Here is a 19,051-nt window from a genome sequence, read left to right on the forward strand (position 1 = left end):
GCTTTTAAAATTTCCAAGGAAACAGTCTAGTTTGCTTCTGTGTATTTGCCATTACTGTTTTTCATCATGTTATGCTGTTTTCTGAGTCAGTTGTCCTTGCCATTTTAAAGTTCTCTTTACAAGGTATGGGTACAAAAATATGTTTAATAAAGCAAAGAAAGGCCAGTACAGCATGAGTATAGAGATTAGAGGAACAATTAGATATGTTATTAATATCAACCATAATAATAATTTCTCAGAATGTCTTTCTTATAGATAAAAATAACTAAACATTCCAATGAATAGATGAAAATTATGTTCAATTATAAAAAGAACTATATAATTGTATTATTATTCTATTATTATTTTTGTCTACTACTAAGATGTGATTTTGTCAGTATTACATACATCTATTCATTCATTCATTCATTCAACAAATGATTATTAAATACTTACTACTTGCCAGGTATTGAGGTTACAATGGTCTCTGCCATCACAGAACTTAAAAACTGTAGTTTCTAATTCTGTTGACCAATTTTCTATGCCAGAAAGGATTATAATTGGATGGATCTAAAGACTGTCATACAGAATGAAGTAAGTCAGAAAGAGAAAAACAAATATCGTATATTAATGCATGTATGTGGAACCTAGAAAAATGGTACAGATGAACCGGTTTGCAGGGCAGAATTTGAGACACAGATGTAGAGAACAAACGTATGGACACCAAGGGGGGAAAACCGCAGTGGGGTGGGGATGGTGGTGTGAATTGGGCGATTGGGATTGACATGTATACACTGATGTGTATAAAATTGATGACTAGTAAGAACCTGCAGTATAAAAAAACAAACAAAAAAAAAAGAAAATACGTTTTTTCGTGCTTTGCTCCTTTTTTTCTTGGTGCTTGACATATCAAGATTGTATGTAGGTATGTTTATATCTTGGTTAATTTTAATAAACAATATTGTATGGCACTGATAGAACTCTTGCAAATTATTGTTTGTCCTTTTTAACTCAAGCAAGTGTTGTAAACTTTGACTACTACTTTTGTTCTTTTTTCCCCCAGTTGTTATCTGTTAACAGAAATGGTAATAAGACTCTAAAAAACTTTGAGACAAAAAAAAAAAGGACTATAATCAAAATAACAATTTTTTCAGGTATCTTGCAAACTCCCTAACTAGCTCTATTTTTGTAAACATTTTTAGAAACTTTAAAAATATTTCATGAATATGCTTAAAAGTTAAAAGAGCAATAGAATTTCCTAAATATATGACTATTTTACATTTTGGCTTAAAATATGTATTTGTTTTTTAACTTCTGGCCAAGCAGACACTTGTGATTTGTGTTGAAAGAGGCAGCACAGTGACTTATACATTTCAAAGATAATTGCCCTTATGGAAGATTCTAGAAGAGAAGAAATGATGCTCAGAAATTCAGGCTGACAGTCGCCTGAATCAAGAGCTTTGTTTTAATATTAGCACTTAGAAGATAAACACTAGCAGCCTCCAAAGAGGTGATGTTCACTGGATATCATATGACTTCAAGTGGGAGGACAGAGAAACTACTCAACTGTTGAGAAGCAGAGGCAAGTAAATATTTATGCCAGAAATGTACACATTTACCATCATAACATCACTCCTACTCAACTGCCTTGGTAGATAAATAGACATTCTAGAGTCCTCCCAGGAATATGGCATTTGTAGGATATTATTTTACTTTAAATACTTTTCAGTAGGATGTGAAAGAAAGTCTTTACACAGACAAATAAACCAGATATCTAATAACTCTTTGGATAATTTAACAGAGCCCTACCCAACATTCTTCATGGCCAGAGACTGTCATATGATAAGGCTAGAATATTACCACCATCTCTGCTTTTGTTGGTATGCTGTACTCTGCTAATGTCTGTGGTGCTTTGTTGACCTGGGAGAATATTAGTAAACATTAGGAATGCCTCGATACCCCATATTCATTTTGACAAATAAAATACAGTCCTGGAGGGAAAAATGGGCCTTTGCAGTTCCATCTTCCAGGCCACTACTGAAGGCATGGTGAACAGAATCCCATTACCTCTCTTTTTTCCTTTGCTAGAAATGGCACATAAATTGCCAATCACCCTTCTAAAATTCAAAAGTAATCCAACAATTAAAATGTATCTCTGTTTAGAAAATATTAGAGTCCAGTTGCTCAACTTTTTTTTTACTTCAAAGCTGAACAATGTATTTTCAAACAGCATTCTCATTAGAGGAGATTTTTGTAAGCTTGCTTTGATTCTTTGCCTTTGATTCTTTGAACACTCAGTTGGTTCCTGCTCAGGTTATTTTAGTTTGTTTAGTAAAGCTCACATTATGATTTTCTCAGTGTAGGCAAAAAGTTCTAGTTAATTAAATCACATCAATCAATTGCATCCATCTCAATTACTTCTGAGATGTGATATACTAGTAACTCTTCCTTTTAATAACTAAATTAAATGGATCATGAGTGAAGGCTAAACCACTTGAAACATGACTGAGTGAGGAAAATTTACCACTGGAAGGGGGCTAAAAAGTAGAGGGATTTTTCTTGAATTTATAAATACTGGTTAGGTTCTCTGGTGGGAAGTATTAAAATATCAAGTTACAGGGGCCTCAACATGGCCAAGAATATTTCCTTCACTGCAGCCCCAGAACAAAGGAAAGATTCCTAATTCACATGGGGTGGGGGGTATTCTGCATTTCTCATCTGATTTGAATGGAAAGACAGGTAGTTTTTTTCACCCAGGTCTTCACTTTTGCCAAAAATCTTAGATTGGAAAAAAGGCACAGTGTAAGTCAGGGAAAAGGAAAAATAGTTGAATAATCATTTTCCATTGTGTAAGTTGTTATGAGATTCTCTGTTTTTATAATAGATACCACATAACATAAAGTGAATAGAAGAGAAATTGCCAAGGGTCTCAGAAGCCCACCTCAGAGAATGTAAAATGAGAAAAGCGTCTTGAAAACTCTCCTAATGTATCTCTCAGGATTGAAAGAACTATAACTATTTTAGGTCTGCCCTTCTGATCCCACTTTCCTTCTAGCCAGTCAACAGAATTCAATAATCAAATTCTCCAAAGGATGCCAAAGGGTCTGACATAATTCACAGGGACAGTTATTGGAGTTACTGCTGGGGAAAGGCAGAAACTATAGGTGCATCTCTGTTGAGTCTAGGTCTGATTCAAGACCAGAGGAAAGCCATAAATGCATCAGGCCAAGAAGACAATTGTATGTTTGCCCTTCCTGTAGAGACAACTGTAGGTCTATTAGACTTCCACAATGTCTCAAAGCAAGTTTCTGGATTTTATCTACCATAAATTCCCTTCCTGAGACTTGTAGAGCAGCCCACATTCAAGGACAAGGTGCTGTATAAAAACAAGATTTAATTAGGGAGCCAGGAGGTGGCAAAGATTTAGCATTATGCAATCAAATTAAATATTTTTTCTGCAGCTTTTTGTTTTCTTAACAGCTTAGCAAAGTTACTCGGAATATAATAAATCCAATGGAGAATAAAACCAAGTGATTAATCAGTAGTGGCAAACTCTATGACCTTTTCAGAGGGTACTTGGTTATCCATTTTTGTCTGAATCCATTCCAAGAAGAACTAACTTCAGCAATAATGTGGAAAATCATTTGATCCAGTGTGAAAAATTCAGGGTTTTGTTAGAAAGAATCAAATTGTGCCTTTATGCCTGAGAATCTAGGGAGTACTATTTCAGTGAGTTCTTTACCTTTAAAAGTTTTAAGTGTCCACTGTGGACTAAATGAAAAAGCACTGGGGTCTAGTTCTAGCTTCATTCATTAATTTCTTCATTCATTCATTCATTTACTCACTCACATTACTCATTCTTTCTACAAATACTTGTTGGGAATTACTATGTGCTAGGCACTAGTGATACCATATTGATCAAAACCAGCCCTTGTCCTTCAGAGCAAGGAGGAAAAGACACAAAATGATGACTATACTTTAAAGTTCTTTAAAGGGACATGATGCTATGACAGGAGACCTCAACTAGTCTGGGCACCAGTGGAAAGTCTCCTTGAGGAAGCAAGGTTTAAGTTGAGGTCTGAAGGATGAATAAGAATAGTTCACTATGTGAAGAGGAGAGAAGAGCCTTCCAGGTAGAGGGAATAACATATACAAAAGCCTTAGGCAGGAGAGAGCATGATGTTTCAGAAAAGGTAAAGAAAGCCTAATGTGATTGGAAGGAGTAACAACCCTCAGAGTTTGATTATTGGTTTCTAAATATCATGTATCAGTAACAAAAACCAGGACTCCCTGGAAAAATGGCCAGTTCCAGGGCTCGGGAAGGGAAAGTACAAGATGAGGCAAAGAAATATTGTTGTCAGAAAGTAAGGAAGTGCTCAGAGTATAGAGGGGGTCTGGTCAAAAGAACACTGTAGCAAAGCCAGCTTTAAGAAGCCAGGATGCAAGAGGGAGGAGATATGGGGCTATATGTATATGTATAGTTGATTCACTTTGTTATAAAGCAAAAACTAACACACTATTGTAAAGCAATTACACTCCAATAAAGATGTTTTTAAAAAAAGTTGTTTAAAAAAAAAAAAAGAAGCCAGGTCATGGAAGCAACCTAAATGCCCACAAACAGACGAACGGATAAAGAAGATGTGGTACATATATACAATGGAATATTACTCAGCCATAAAAAGGCACGAAATTGGGTCATTTGTAGAGACATGGGTGGAACTAGAGACTGTCATAGAGAGTGAAATAAGTCAGAAAGAGAAAACAAATATCCTATATTAATGCATATATGTGGAATCTAGAAAAATGTTATACACGAACTAGTTTGCAAGGCAGAAATAGAGACACAGATGTAGAGAACAAATGTATGAGCACCAAGGGGGGAAAGCTGGGGGGGGGGGGGTGCATGGTGGTGGGATGAAATGGGAGATTGGGATTGACATATATACACTAATATGTATAAAATAACTAATATGAACCTGCTGTATAAAAAAATAAAATTAAAAAAAGAAGTTCCATTTGACTAATTTCTGGTAATTTAAGTGCTAAAATAAGTAATAATAGTAATAAGTAATAATAGTAGAATATTATAAAACAATGAATAAAATAGTAAATCATGAGTCTATACTGATACAATTATTATAAACAGATAAATTTAAAGTTTGTTAAGGAATGAGATATTTACATAGTCTCAAATTACCTTCCTACAAAATATTTCTTAATTACAAAGGGAAGAAGAATACTTTACAATGGAGGATCTTGGCAGAAACCACCTTGTTATCAAAATTAACAACACTAGTAATCATAAAAGTAGAAATTGTATGCTATTTTAAAGTAATCAGTGAGAAGAAAACAGTTTCATTTCTCTAATATGCACAACCGTCAAGAAGAAAAACTGGACCAATCCAAACGAAGGGACATTCTCCGACATAACTGGCCCACGATCTTCAAGTTTCAAGATGATAAAAGCCAAGGAAAGTTTGAGAAAATGTCCCAAGTTGAATGAGTCTAAAGAGAGGTGACAGCTAAACAATATTTAACTCCAAATTGGATCTGTGACTCTAAAGGATATTATTTGGATACTTTGTAAAAACTGAATAAGATGCGAGAGATGAATGTGATATGAAGATTTTGATGGCTCTGTACTAATTATGCAGGTAAATTCTCTGTTCTGAAAGAGTTCATGTGATTAGGTTAGGCCATTCATATAATTTCTCTACCTTAAGGTAAATTGATTAGTAACCTTAACTATATCTGCAAAATCCCTTTCGTTGTAAAACAACACAATCATGGGAGTAACAACAAGGGGCAAAGACTGTGGGGATCGTTTTAGAATTTTGCCCATCACAGGATGGAAGGGAGAAACGTATTTGAGTCTTCTATCAAACATGTAAAGAACATATTTGAGTCTTCTATCAAATATATGTAAAGAAGGGAAGGTGAAAATCTGCTTCTCAGATTCATGAAATGGGCATTGGGAAATTCTGGACTATGACCTTTGAGACATCTTCAGCAGTGAAAATCTTTGATTTGTATTTATTAGGCTGTAAGAGCAGGTGCCATATGTTTCTGATTTACTGTTGCATTCCCAGCACTTAGCTTAAGGACTGGAACATAGTAGATGATCAAAAATGTTGAGGGTATGAAGAATAAACTATGGGTGAAAAATTAGCTATGGCAACCAAAGATCTACTTCCTTATTTGACTTACTAAAATCTACAGTGCTGGAGGGAGGAATACTCCCAAACTCATGCTACGACGCCACCATCACCCTGATATCAAAACCAGAAAAAGATGTCACAAAGAAAGAAAACTACAGGCCAATATCATTGATGAACATAGATGCAAAAATCCTCAACAAAATACTAGCAAACAGAATCCAACAGCACATTAAAAGAATCATACACCATGATCAAGTAGGGTTTATCCCAGGAATGCAAGGATTCTTCCATATACACAAATCAATCATTGTGATAAACCATACTAGCAAACTGAAGGAGAAAAACCATATGATCATCCCAATAGATGCAGAAAAAGCTTTCGAAAAAATTGAACACCGATTTATGATAAAAAAAAAAAAAACCTCTAGAAAGTAGGCATAGAGGGAATTTACCTCAACATAATAAAGACCCTATATGACAAACCCACAGCCAACATCGTCCTCAATGGTGAAAAACTGAAACCATTTCCACTAAGATCAGGAACAAGACAAGGTTGTCCACTCTCACCACGACTGTTTTACATAGTTTTGGAAGTTTTAGCCACAGCAATCAGAGAAGAAAAAGAAATAAAAGGAATCCAAATCAAAAAAGAAGTAAAGCTGTCACTGTTTGCAGATGACATGATACTATACATAGAGAATCCTAAAGATGCTACCAGAAATCTACTAGAGCCAATCAATGAATTGGGTAAATTAGCAGGGTACAGCACAGAAATCTCTTGCATTCCTATACACTAATGAGGAAAAATCTGAAAGAGAAATTAAGGAAACACTCCCATTCACCACTGCAACAAAAAGAATAAAATACCTAGGAATAAACCTACCTAAGAAGACAAAAGATCCGTATGCAGAAAACTATAAGACACTGATGTAAGAAATTAAAGATGATACCAACAGATGGAGAGATATACCATGTTCTTGGATTGGAAGAATCAATTTCGTGAAAATGACTATACTACCCAAAGCAATCTACAGATTCAATGCAATCCCTATCAAAACTACCAATGGCATTTTTCACAGAACTAGAACAAAAAATTTCAAAATTTGTATGGAAACACAAAAGACCCCGAATAGCCAAAGGAATCTTGAGAAAGAAAAATGGAGCTGGAGGAATCAGGCTCCTTGACTTCATACTGTACTACAAAGCTACAGTAATCATGACAGTATGGTACTGGCACAACAACAGAAATATAGATCAATGGAACAGGATAGAAAGCCCAGAGATAAACCCACACACATATGGTCACCTTATCTTTGATAAAGGAGGCAAGAATATACTATGGAGAAAAGAAAACCTCTTCAATAAGTGGTGCTGGGAAAACTGGACAGCTACATGTAAAAGAATGAAATTAGAACATTCCCTAACAGCACACTCAAAAATAAACTCAAAATGGGTTAAAGACCTAAATGTAAGGCAAGACACTATAAAACTCTTAGAGGAAAACATAGGCAGAACACTCTATGATATAAATCACAGCAAGACCCTTTTTGACCCACCTCCTAGAGAAATAGAAATAAAAACATAAATAAACAAATGGGACCTTACGAAACTTAAAATCGTTTGCACAACAAAGGAAACCATAAATAAGACGATAAGACAACCCTCAGAATGGGAGAAAATGTTTGCTAGTGAAGCAACTGACAAAGGATTAATCTCCAAAATATACAAGCAGCTCAGTATCAAAAAAACAACCCAATCAAAAAACGGGCAGAAGACTTAAATAGACATTTCTCCAAAGAAGATATACACATTGCCAACAAACACATGAAAGAATGCTCAACATCATTAATCATTAGAGAAATGCAAATCAAAACTACAATGAGATATCATCTCACACCGGTCAGAATGGCCATCATCAAAAAATCTACAAACAATAAATGCTGGAGAGGGTGTGGAGAAAAGGGAACCCTCTTGCACGGTTGGTGGGAATGTAAATTGATACAGCCACTAGGGAGAACAGTATGGAAGTTCCTTAAAAAACTAAAAATACAACTACCATACGACCCAGCAATCCCACTACTGGGCATATACCCTGAGAAAACCATAATTCAAAAAGAGTCATGTATCACAATGTTCACTGCAGCTCTACTTATAATAGCCAGGACATGGAAGCAACCTAAGTGTCCATGTACAGATGAATGGATAAAGAAGATGTGGCACATATATACAATGGAATATTACTCTGCCACAAAAAGAAATGCAATTGAATTATTTGTAGTGAGGTGGATGGACCTGGAGTCTGTCATACAGAGTGAAGTAAGTCAGAAAGAGAAAAACAAATACTGTATGCTAACACATATATATAGAATCTAAAAAAAAAAAAAAAAGTTTATGAAGAACTTAGGAGCAGGATAGGAATAAAGACGCAAACATAGAGAATGGACTTGAGGACACGGGAGAGGGAAGGGTAAGCTAGGACGATGTTAGAGAATGGCATGGACTTATATACACTACCAAATGTAAAATAGATAGCTAGTGGGAAGTAGCTGCATAGCACAGGGAGATCAGCTCACTGCTTTGTGACCACCTAGAGGGTGGGATGGGTGTTGGGCGGGAGCCGCAAGAGGGAGGAGATATGGAGATATATGTATATGTAGAGCTGATTCACTTTGTTATAAAGCAGAACCTAACACACCACTGTAAAGCAATTATACTCCAATAAAGATGTTAAAAAAAAAAAGAAAAAGAAAGTGAATGCAAAAAAAAAAAAAAGAAGTGAAGTTTGAGGTTATACTAACTAGTATTTGTTCTTGAAAAGATGTGAGGCACTGATATGTAGGGAAGGGGAATCGTACCTACTTCTCCCGTTTCCAGAAGTAAATGTGATTGCCAGGACTCTAAATATTCAGTGGGTGAATTTGAGTACTCGACTTCACAACCTAAAAATATCCATGATAACATTTTGAGTGGTGGTGGGCTATAGGAAATGTATTATAGCACAGTAGCGAAGAGTATAGATTTTAGTAACAAAAAGACATATATTTGAACTTCAGGCCCTCTAGTTACTAGCTGTGAGATCTTGGGTAAATTATTTAACTTCTCCAAGTCTTGGTTTCTTCATATAGGAAACAGCAATAATCACAATGGCTGTCACCACACTATTAAAATGAAATAATGTAAATAGAACTAAGTCTGGCACAGTTTAAGATCTCAATAAATGATAGCTCTGTTTATATTGCTATCGTTTATACATTCTTAAATTATGTATAAAAATGAAGATTTTGTGACATATTTTAATGATATTCCTAAGGTTCTGAGTCCATTCATCCTCATAATCAATACACATATATATTTGTCATTTTATAGCAGCATTTTTCTCTTATGTGGGCATACTTTCTTTGGCAAAACAAACTAAATCAATATTTTGTAAATCAAATTACATTTGATAATGAGGGATGGGCATTACACTAAAGAAACATAATTTTTAAACTTTGTTGAAACATACAGTCTTTCAGAAATCCGAGGACAGCTCTGTGTCCTTTTTTTGGGCCAAATGCACAAATCCTTACATACACAAAACTTTGTGTACAGTTAAGGGGACACATGGACCTCCTCTAAAAATAACTGAGGTTTTTAATGAGGTGAATAAATAATTAATATTGCAAATAAACCAATCCTTAATTTATCTGCTGTAGAAATTCAAATTTTCACATAGTGACATTTAATGAAGTACCTCACATAGACTACTGATGTTTAATGTGGTCTGAAACATAGTCATGTGTCATAACGTTTGCCAGAAACAATCATTTTTAACCCAGGCTTATTAACTATGTTGTACCTAGCAGTTTTGTATCCAGTGAACAGTCACTGGTATACCATTAATATTAGTGTTGGGGGTAATACTGAATTATACAATCTGATTAATACTTTTCTTTTATGCTTTTTCTGTACCAAAGAGCCAGCAGCAAACACAACGGTCTTTTTTTTTCAGACAATTTTTTTAAACTTTATATTTTCAATAAGTCTCTCTTAGAAATTTCTGTATGTAAAGTACTTATTTTTCTAGTATATCATATCTAATAAATATTTAAAAACATATCTAATGGGAGTAATTGAACATTTGAATCTTAAAATCAATCAGTAAGGTGACAAGATTTCCACTAAATAAGTTGACTTTGCTCCTATAGCCAATACTGCATTAAAGTTAATGTAATAATGCAGTGTTTCAATGTTTGAAAATAACAAACGGTCAATAGACTTTAAAGACTTCCTTGCCAGCAAAAGCTGTCATTTCTGCTAATAAAAACAACAACTTCTGAATATACGTTTAAAGGTAAGTTTTGAAAGATACAAAAAATCTTGAGGAAATAGAGTTTAGCTAGTAGTTAACTTTTACATTCTCAAATCTAAAGTTGTAAATTAACCACAGAAATATTTTACTTTAAGGAGAGGTTTTCAACCTAAGATAAGCTACAGTATCATCTCATTTGTGGTTTTGATCTCCTTTATATTTCCAGCTTCAACTAAGGGAGTCTGATTGTTTGCTTCATTTTTTTCTTCATAAGCAAATTCATGAAACCTCAGTGTGAGATTTACGGGTTTTTAAAACATTGGCATTAGGTAAATTAATAGACAAATGAAAGTAGTTCCCATAGTGATAACTGAGCAACCACCTCCACTGGCAGGAGTTTTGTTTGGTTGCTGATCTGTTGCATCTGCCATGTGTGAAATGATAGGAAGATCATTCAGGAAATTCAATATACCCACAGGAAGAAGCCAAATGTGTCAGCTTATTTTGGGAACCATTCTATCATGGGGATACATTTGTTCTCGGAGCAGTCTCAGAAAGCCTCCCTTTTATCAGACTGTGTCTTGATTAAAAGGACAGCTGATGTCTACTACATAGAGAATGGTTTTCTCTTGACAAATTGGTCTTATTGTCAATAAATATTTCATTGTTAAATATTTGTTTTTTGTCTGTTTTCAGCAGCACAGATTGAAAGATGGCTCCTGGAAGGCTTGGCACAGTCATCTCATAAATTACAACTAGTAAATCCTTATAATAATGCATATGGCATTTTAATCTTATAAACAATATACTTCTGAAGAAGCAGACGTGGGAATGTAACTGCTATTTCTTTACCTTTTTTATTTTTAAGTTTTAGACTTGCAGTATAGTTCACCAAAATTCATTTAGTAACTAAAATTTAAAAACCAATTTAGAAGCTATTGTATTTTTACAAGAGCCTTTAGATGAAAGCAAATAATTGTATATTAATTGTAGTTAAAATTAAGAATCACATTTATTAAGGCACTTCGTTAGGTTTTTTATTCTCTTGAATTATTTTCTTTCCTTTACCTATAATTTCTACCCAATTTTGGGATTTACAGTTCATGTAACTTCTTTCACTAATGCAAATCAGAATGGCCAAAATAATCCTTTGCAAATGATGAGTAACAAGTGTGATATATTGAAAGTGGTAAGGTAGCTCCATCTTACCAGTTTCTGGGACTTCACACTCTTGCTGAATTGCTTTTAGATTCAGCAAGAATCTCACAAACTTTCTCATAGAATAATAAAATAATAATCAAAGTCTTACAAGGACAAGCAATAATTCACTGGTTGAGGTGTGTCTGGTAGATTGTGAGCATTTTTTTCCCTGTGTGGTATAGGCTGGGTGCTCCTAATTAACACTAAGAACACTGACAAAATTGCTTGCCTTTCTGAGTTGCTCTATTTAAACTTTTTCCCTTATTTTTTACCGGCCACACATTAACCTCACCAAGACCAAATTTATTCCTTAAAATTAAAATAATAAATACAACATTCTCAATACTTTTTAGGTGTTTAAGCTTAACTGATTTTTGAATAATTTTCGTATGTTGTCTAGGAAACACACAAGTACTGTCCTGTGCTGAAATGGGCAGATTCTAAGAGGAATCGTTTCTCCACTGTGCTGATAGCTCATGATGATGAATACTTCTAGAATGGAAAATCATTCCCTGCATTGAATAAGTACAGGTGGTGCTGACTGTCTTTCCTACTTGTCATTTACTTTCAACTCACATTCACGTCAAGTTCCAAAGTGTTGTCTTCTTGGTGAAGGATAATGAAGATGTGACTTACAGTCATATTGAGACTCTGGTAATTGGAGTTGAGAACTCTTTCCTGCTACTCAGTGGCTTGATATAAGCCGTTTTGTAAGGAAAATGTGTGTACTTTTCTCATATCTCCATTCTCTCCTGTCCTTATCCCAACTCTGAATCTTCTGCCCTCTCTTTCAGTGTTCTATGTACTTCGGGAAGGGTATAGAAACCTCTCAAAATCCTTGTCCATTGTAGAAGCAACACACACACACACACACACACACACACACACACACACTTTCAGTGCTCACTAGTGCCTGGCACAGACTAAGCGTTCAGTCAAGTGAATGCAGTCAATAAATGGTAGAAAGAATAAAGGAATAATAATGAACTAAATTAAAATGTGAAGGAAGATTTCAGTGAATTTTTGAGCTGATCAAGATGTTTTGTTTTGTTGCTGGTTCTATGACAGTAAAGATGAAGTTTCATCATTCTCAGGATAGAGAGATTAAAATGGATATCTTTTCCAAAGTAAATAAACACATCATTAGACATAAAAATTTCAAAATAATTTCTAATCTATAGCTACAAGATAATTGGTAATTTCACGAATGTAATAGGGTTAGTGAGTACAATGTATTTTAAATAGAAATATTATATTCTGAAAATAAATGATATATAAACTACTACATGGTTACTGTTTATTTACTACATAGTATTATCTAAAACAGTGCTTCTCAGATTATATTACATATAAAAATATTAAGCGTTCTTACCCTTTAACTTTTTGTTTCCCCTGCTGGTATATACCTCAATGAGAAAGAATAAAAACACAAAAATAGAGAAATAATGACCTTAAGGATTGTAATAGTAAATCTTACTGAATATTTTTCTAGTCTAGATAACATGAAAAAATATGTAAAGCACTTATATGGCAACATCCTGTATTGGTAAGATATAATCATTCTTATTTCTAATAAAATAATCAAATAAGAAATGCATATGCAAATTATATACAAATTATGTGCAAATGTATGCCTGCATTGGCTAGTGTTAAAGCCTCCCAAATATATTTCATCCTTCCTCACTATGTAGTGGCCATGTGATTTGAATGGTATTGATCCCATCCCCAGTCCTAAGGGTGGGTTCTCCTGGATCCTTTCCTGTTGCCATAGTTGTTGGTTTGAGGGTGGGTATATATTTAAGATTTGAGTCAATCAACATTTCCCCAGCCAAAGTGATTCAGTTATATAGGATCACCCAATTAAAACAAAACATATGACTTTTGTTCTAAAGTTTTGGAAGGCAACTCTCTTTCTCTATCTCTAGCCATGAACAAAATCACCTGCAGTCACATTTACTACTGGCAGCCATTCTATGCCCACGAGGAAAGCAAGGCTTCAGAAGAAGCCAACACTGTTGACAGAAGAACGGTAAGATAGAAAGATACTATGTGCTGATACCATCACTGATTAACCTTGAAGAACCTTTAATGTCTGGACCTTCTACTCACATGAGCCAGCAAATTCCCTTATGAGTTAACTACTGTGCGTTGCCTTTCCTGTTACTTGTAACTGAAAGTGTCCTTCACAATTAAATGTTCATCAAAACATGTTCATTCACTTGGCTGTGAGCCATGAAAAAAATCCTAGTGGAGAAGATGATTTTTCTGAGAAATGGCTTCTTAGGATTCTCTACTGTCACCTTCTTTGGTTTTACTTGTTTGAGTCTAGATTCTTTATTGGAAGTATAAAAAATCATTAAAGAGCTAAAAATATATTTAAATAAATTATATTTAATTTTACAGCCAACAAATCTATAAGAAATTTTAACAGAGACACTATCAGAGTTATAAAGGACATAGAGTCTACAGAGCCTAGTGTAGCAAAGCATTAGGAGAAACATGAAGAATATTTAAAAATACATTAAACTAAAAGAGAAATTTTTTGGTGAGTGTACGAATCTAACAAATATGTCTTGGAACCATTAGTGTTTTTAACTATGTCTATCTCCAATATCTTACTCTGTGATAGGAACATACATAATAATAAATGTTTTTAAATGAATGAATGATTTACTCTCAAGAAGTGAATAACTATAAATGAACAGTAGGTCAATCATAGAAGGAACACGAGTATGTCCTCAACAAGAGCACTGAATGTAAGCAAAAGAATGAATGAGGACTGTGCTGTAGGTTGAACAGTTGGATTTCCTGGATAAAAATCAACAGTAATATGAAAAATATAAGTGCATGAATTAGACTTTGGTTCAAAGCAACAGAAACCAATGCTGGCAAAGAAAAGAAAAATGGAATTAATTGGCAGTATATTAGGGCTCATGAAATCAGCAGAGGTTGCAGTTAGGGTTGGTTAGGAATGGGCAGAAACCAAGGCCATTCCAGAGACTGAGAAGCAGGGCTCATAATAGGGAAAATTCAGGTCAGGATGCAGCTATTGAAGGGAGGTGACAAGGTGGAAGTTGGTGGTGGCCTGAATGAAAGCCATTCCAGAGGATACTATGAATGGCTGGAGAAGAATGAAGAGAGGTGGAAAAATAAGCAAATTTTTGGATGCATTTTTCTGTGAAGGGGAGCACACAAAGACATGAGGTCAGAGAGGTTTTCATGCTGCTACTCCGAATGTTTCTGTGACAATGGGACTGAACCACTGGCTAGAACACTCTTCCCTGCAAGGGTCCCTAGGCTGGTTTCTTCCCATCCTTCATGTTTCAGTTCTATGCTATCACCTGCTCCTAGTTGTACATCCATTCTCTTTACAGCACTCGTTTCTTTCTGAAATTACCTTCTGAATTTTTTTTATTGCCTCCACCAACTCAAGTATGAAATTGCTAAGGGCAGCAACTTTGTCTTCCTTATTACCACTATATCACCAGCACCTAGAAAAATAACTGTCATGGAGCAGAGCCTCAATAAATATTTGTGGAAAAATTAATGAGCAAATGGATAACTAGAACTTCAACTGCTTATTTTATTCTTATATCACTTGTTTGAGATTCAATGTCCCAGGGTCCAGTTGGTGAATAGCCAAGTTCAGATGCTATGCAGTCCTTTGTCTGGACAGAGTTTGTGCCTCCTTGGGTTATATGGTGGGTGCTGAGTACATGAATTTACTGTCCCTCTAAAACCAAGTACAAGGGGACAGAGACAATTCCCACAGAGACATTAGGGCTATTTGGGATCCCCAAATGACAAATGCTCATGTAATACAGAATTGTAAGGAGGGAAAAGGAATATTTACTTCCTGCCATAAAAAAGCCATAAATGAAAAGTTTACATTCCTGCTCATCAGCTAATTGCTTTCAATTTATTCCTGTTTCCTGACAAAAGACTTTAGGACCAAGGGGTAAGCAAGTCTCTCTGCTCACACAGATAAACATCCCTCTCCATTAAAACAGGCTGGAAGCCTGGAGATAATGAGACCCACTGTGCCAAGCAATCAGCAACACAGGGAAGAGGTCACAAAAATGACAAGAGAGCTGGCTAATTCTTGAGAGAAACAGAAGGAAAATCGTTGCAATCAGTTGAAAAATGTTTGGGTTGTTAAGGTTCATGGAATGAGCAATTCATGTACTTGTTTGTAAGACGTTACTGTGGTTTTTTTCTCACCTTCATGGCCTCCTCTTGTCCTCCCATATAGCTCAGACACACCCTGACTCGCAGCCATGGGCACTGTCACCTGTGTCCATTACAATGAAAACATAGTCAACTTCCCTAGGTCAACTCTGTGAAAAGTGGTCATTTGTCTCCACAGGATGGTACCTCCACAGGGGGAATACCTACGAGGTACTTCTGTTTGCTTTCATTCATTTATTCTTTTTGGTGCTAGGGATCTGTTAAGTTAGAATACCCTTTGGGAAATCCAAGACTTTCTTCATTTGCTCTTTTTGCAATAGAACATTCATGGCTACTAGAATGACAACCTTGACGGAATGATCAACTGATCAGCTGAATCGATACTGAGAACAGGGACCGTATCAATTTTATTTATGCTTAGCACCATGCTTGATACACAATGGGTCTTCAATATTTATTGAGGAAGTGAATGTACAATTGAAAGTGAGTGGACAGATAAAAGCCAAAGGTCTATTTCCCAAGCACAAACTCTAAAAACCTCCACTGCAGCTCTGTCTTCTCTCCTCAGCCATTCTACTTCATTGTAAATCTACTATCTGTTCTGTCTTGCTCTCTCCTCATTATATGTTTCTTTTTCTACCTTCCTTTCTGGTCTTATCTTATTTCAGCTCTGACCTAAGTTTGATAAGGCATCCTGATAAGTATTAGGATGAGAGCACAAAAAGTATGTATAACCCTTGAGTCCTCCTTATATGCATATATATGATTTCTGATTCTAAGAAAAGATGCACTTCTGACAGACCACAGGTAAGTTTTCAAATTGTGCATAGTAGTCTTTAAGAGCCCTGATGAGCTGATGAACTCACAGTGATTTTTGTTTTTTTTTTTTTTTAGTTTAAAATACGTTTAATGGTGGAAATGCCAATGATTTATATATATTTCTAGAAGTTTTAACACCCCCTCTTTTCCTCTAGACTAGGGGAATTTTTAGTTTTTCTAAAAATTCAGCCCAACTTTTTTTTTTAAGCTGAGAGAACATTTAATATTATATCGACCATAATTATTAAATGAAAAACAAGTTCTGATTTAAGAAATATAGTCAACAAACTGATAATACGTGTATAACTAAGCAATGAGCTATTCTTCAACCAGTTTCTTTATTCTACCAATAGTAGGATTTTTCCTTTCAGGAAGAACAGATCACTAAAATTCATGATGACTTTCAACTATTTGAATGTTTGGAACAATTTACTTTCAAATATTCCAAGACTGCACTGTGCCAGGCTGGTATTTCCAAACTCGATGGTTTGGACTTATGAGCCTCATTCCCAGCATTAACTGCAATCTTACCATTCTCCTCCAATAAGATTACAATCTTACCACTGAAATAAATTTTTAATATCTTTTCACTTTTAGTTAATGACTCACATTTTTCTAAAATATTCAGCATTACTGTTTTTCCCACTGTTTCTAAAAGTACATCTGATTCTGAACAAATAAAAGTATTTTGGATTAAAAAAATGAATACTTTCACCAAAAAATAACTAAATTTTAGCATCCCTTTGGAAGCAAAACTACAGTCAAACTAATATCCAATATTTAACTTTATCTCAGGATTCTCAGTTCCTTAAAACACCTTGGAAAATGCTTTTAAAACAGAAGTCTTGCACTTATAACCAGAAGCCAGGTACGTTCTCTTTGTCCCTTAATATTTAAGATGTCGTTTTGCATCCCTACAGAACAATGTCCTCTCAGAGATTGTGCTTCACATTCCCTGAGTCTAGCATTTTCATGGTTTCTGCTGGCTCTGAGCTCCTGCTTTGCTAAATTAATTAAATTTAGGAATCATATTGTATTTCACTTGTGTTGTCCCGCTTATACCTTAGTGAAAGTCAGGACTTTAATTTCTTCCCTAACAGACAACTCACATAGTATTAGTTTGCAATAAATATTTTAGAAAAAACAATTTGAAATTAGGGTTAAATATTCTTATTTTTTTATTTTTTTTTCAACTTTTAAAAAAACTTTATTAACCATATAAATGAGATTCATTGCAGGTTTCTTTAGACCCAATATATAAAACCTTAGACAAAAACTCACTAATCCATATTATAGCTGCTAACATCTCTCTTCCAATCAAGTGTGGTCATGGGAGTTGAGAGACATTAAACAATACAACTCCAAAATGAACTTAATGATTAGACATAAAATAAGCCAGTAATTAGAATAAGGATGGCTACCATGCGGAAAATCCAGAATATGTCTACCCTAACCTAATATTAATTGTAGTTAACTATCTGATTCATCCATTTTTAAAGAAAAATTCTATTTGTATTCCCACCAGTATTACCCACATCCTATATTCTTACTTTCCACTGTGGACTGACATACTAACATTAAATTACATTTAGACTCAGAAATGTTTATCACCTATCAATTTTTTCTTTTTTTTTCACACACACACTGTATTTTATTTTTTACAAGAGATAAATAGACTGACATCAAGAATTGTAAATGGATGACCACAACAAAAGCAACAATGATTGCAATTACCAAACATGAAACACACTCATACTATGTCATAATATTGACATTCAGTCCAGTAATCCTCCACTGTAACAGCTCCTTTACTTTGCAGTGAAAATTGATTTGTATATTTTTGGCCTCTGAGTCCTTGTGGGATTTTTTTTTTTAATTCAAACAGAAAGTCACAAAAATTATAATCATCCTCATCAGTTCACTCAGTCCCATGTAATTAATTTTTTTTTCATCTTGATCTTTTGTTAGCACTTTTATGAGTTCATCAGTTTTCCATTAGAGTTCTGAAAATGCTTATTCATTCAGTTCAGCAGTATAGTCAGTTACCAGAAACCTGTACTTGTCAGAGTCTTTTCCATGAATTCCTTGAAGATGAAACCCTTTTATAGGAACAACCAACTTTTAAAAATAAGATCATTTCAATGACTTTCATTAATAAGCACTTTCCTTTAACTTAGTCACACAAGGATAGTATCATTTATTTCATTACTTAGCCTGTTCAGTCAAAAATTCTATAGACCAATATGTCTTCAATAAATCTGCTAATTTCTTCACCATCTCCTTCTGAAATCCTTCCCTATAGTATTCATTTAAGGAGGAGTAATAGTGGAAAAGTCACTTTGTTTTCAAGGACTTTCTGAAAGCCTGTTTTTGTAAAACCAGCCATATCTCCCCACCACTTTTTGATCAGTGAGAT

At 34.7% G+C, this 19,051-nt stretch overlaps 1 protein-coding gene across 1 annotated transcript in view; it reads left to right on the forward strand.

The window, feature by feature from the left end:
• The first annotated feature begins 13,555 nt into the window (after window positions 1–13,555).
• CCDC192 (coiled-coil domain containing 192) overlaps window positions 13,556–19,051 on the forward strand; it is a 225,681-nt gene continuing 220,185 nt past the window's right edge. The window contains exon 1 of the mRNA XM_059062364.1: window positions 13,556–13,657. Within this exon, the coding sequence (XP_058918347.1) occupies window positions 13,556–13,657 (102 nt within the window). The remainder of the gene's footprint in view (window positions 13,658–19,051) is intronic.

The sequence above is a fragment of the Kogia breviceps genome, chromosome 4, assembly GCF_026419965.1.
Source record: "Kogia breviceps isolate mKogBre1 chromosome 4, mKogBre1 haplotype 1, whole genome shotgun sequence".
NCBI lineage: Eukaryota > Metazoa > Chordata > Mammalia > Artiodactyla > Physeteridae > Kogia > Kogia breviceps.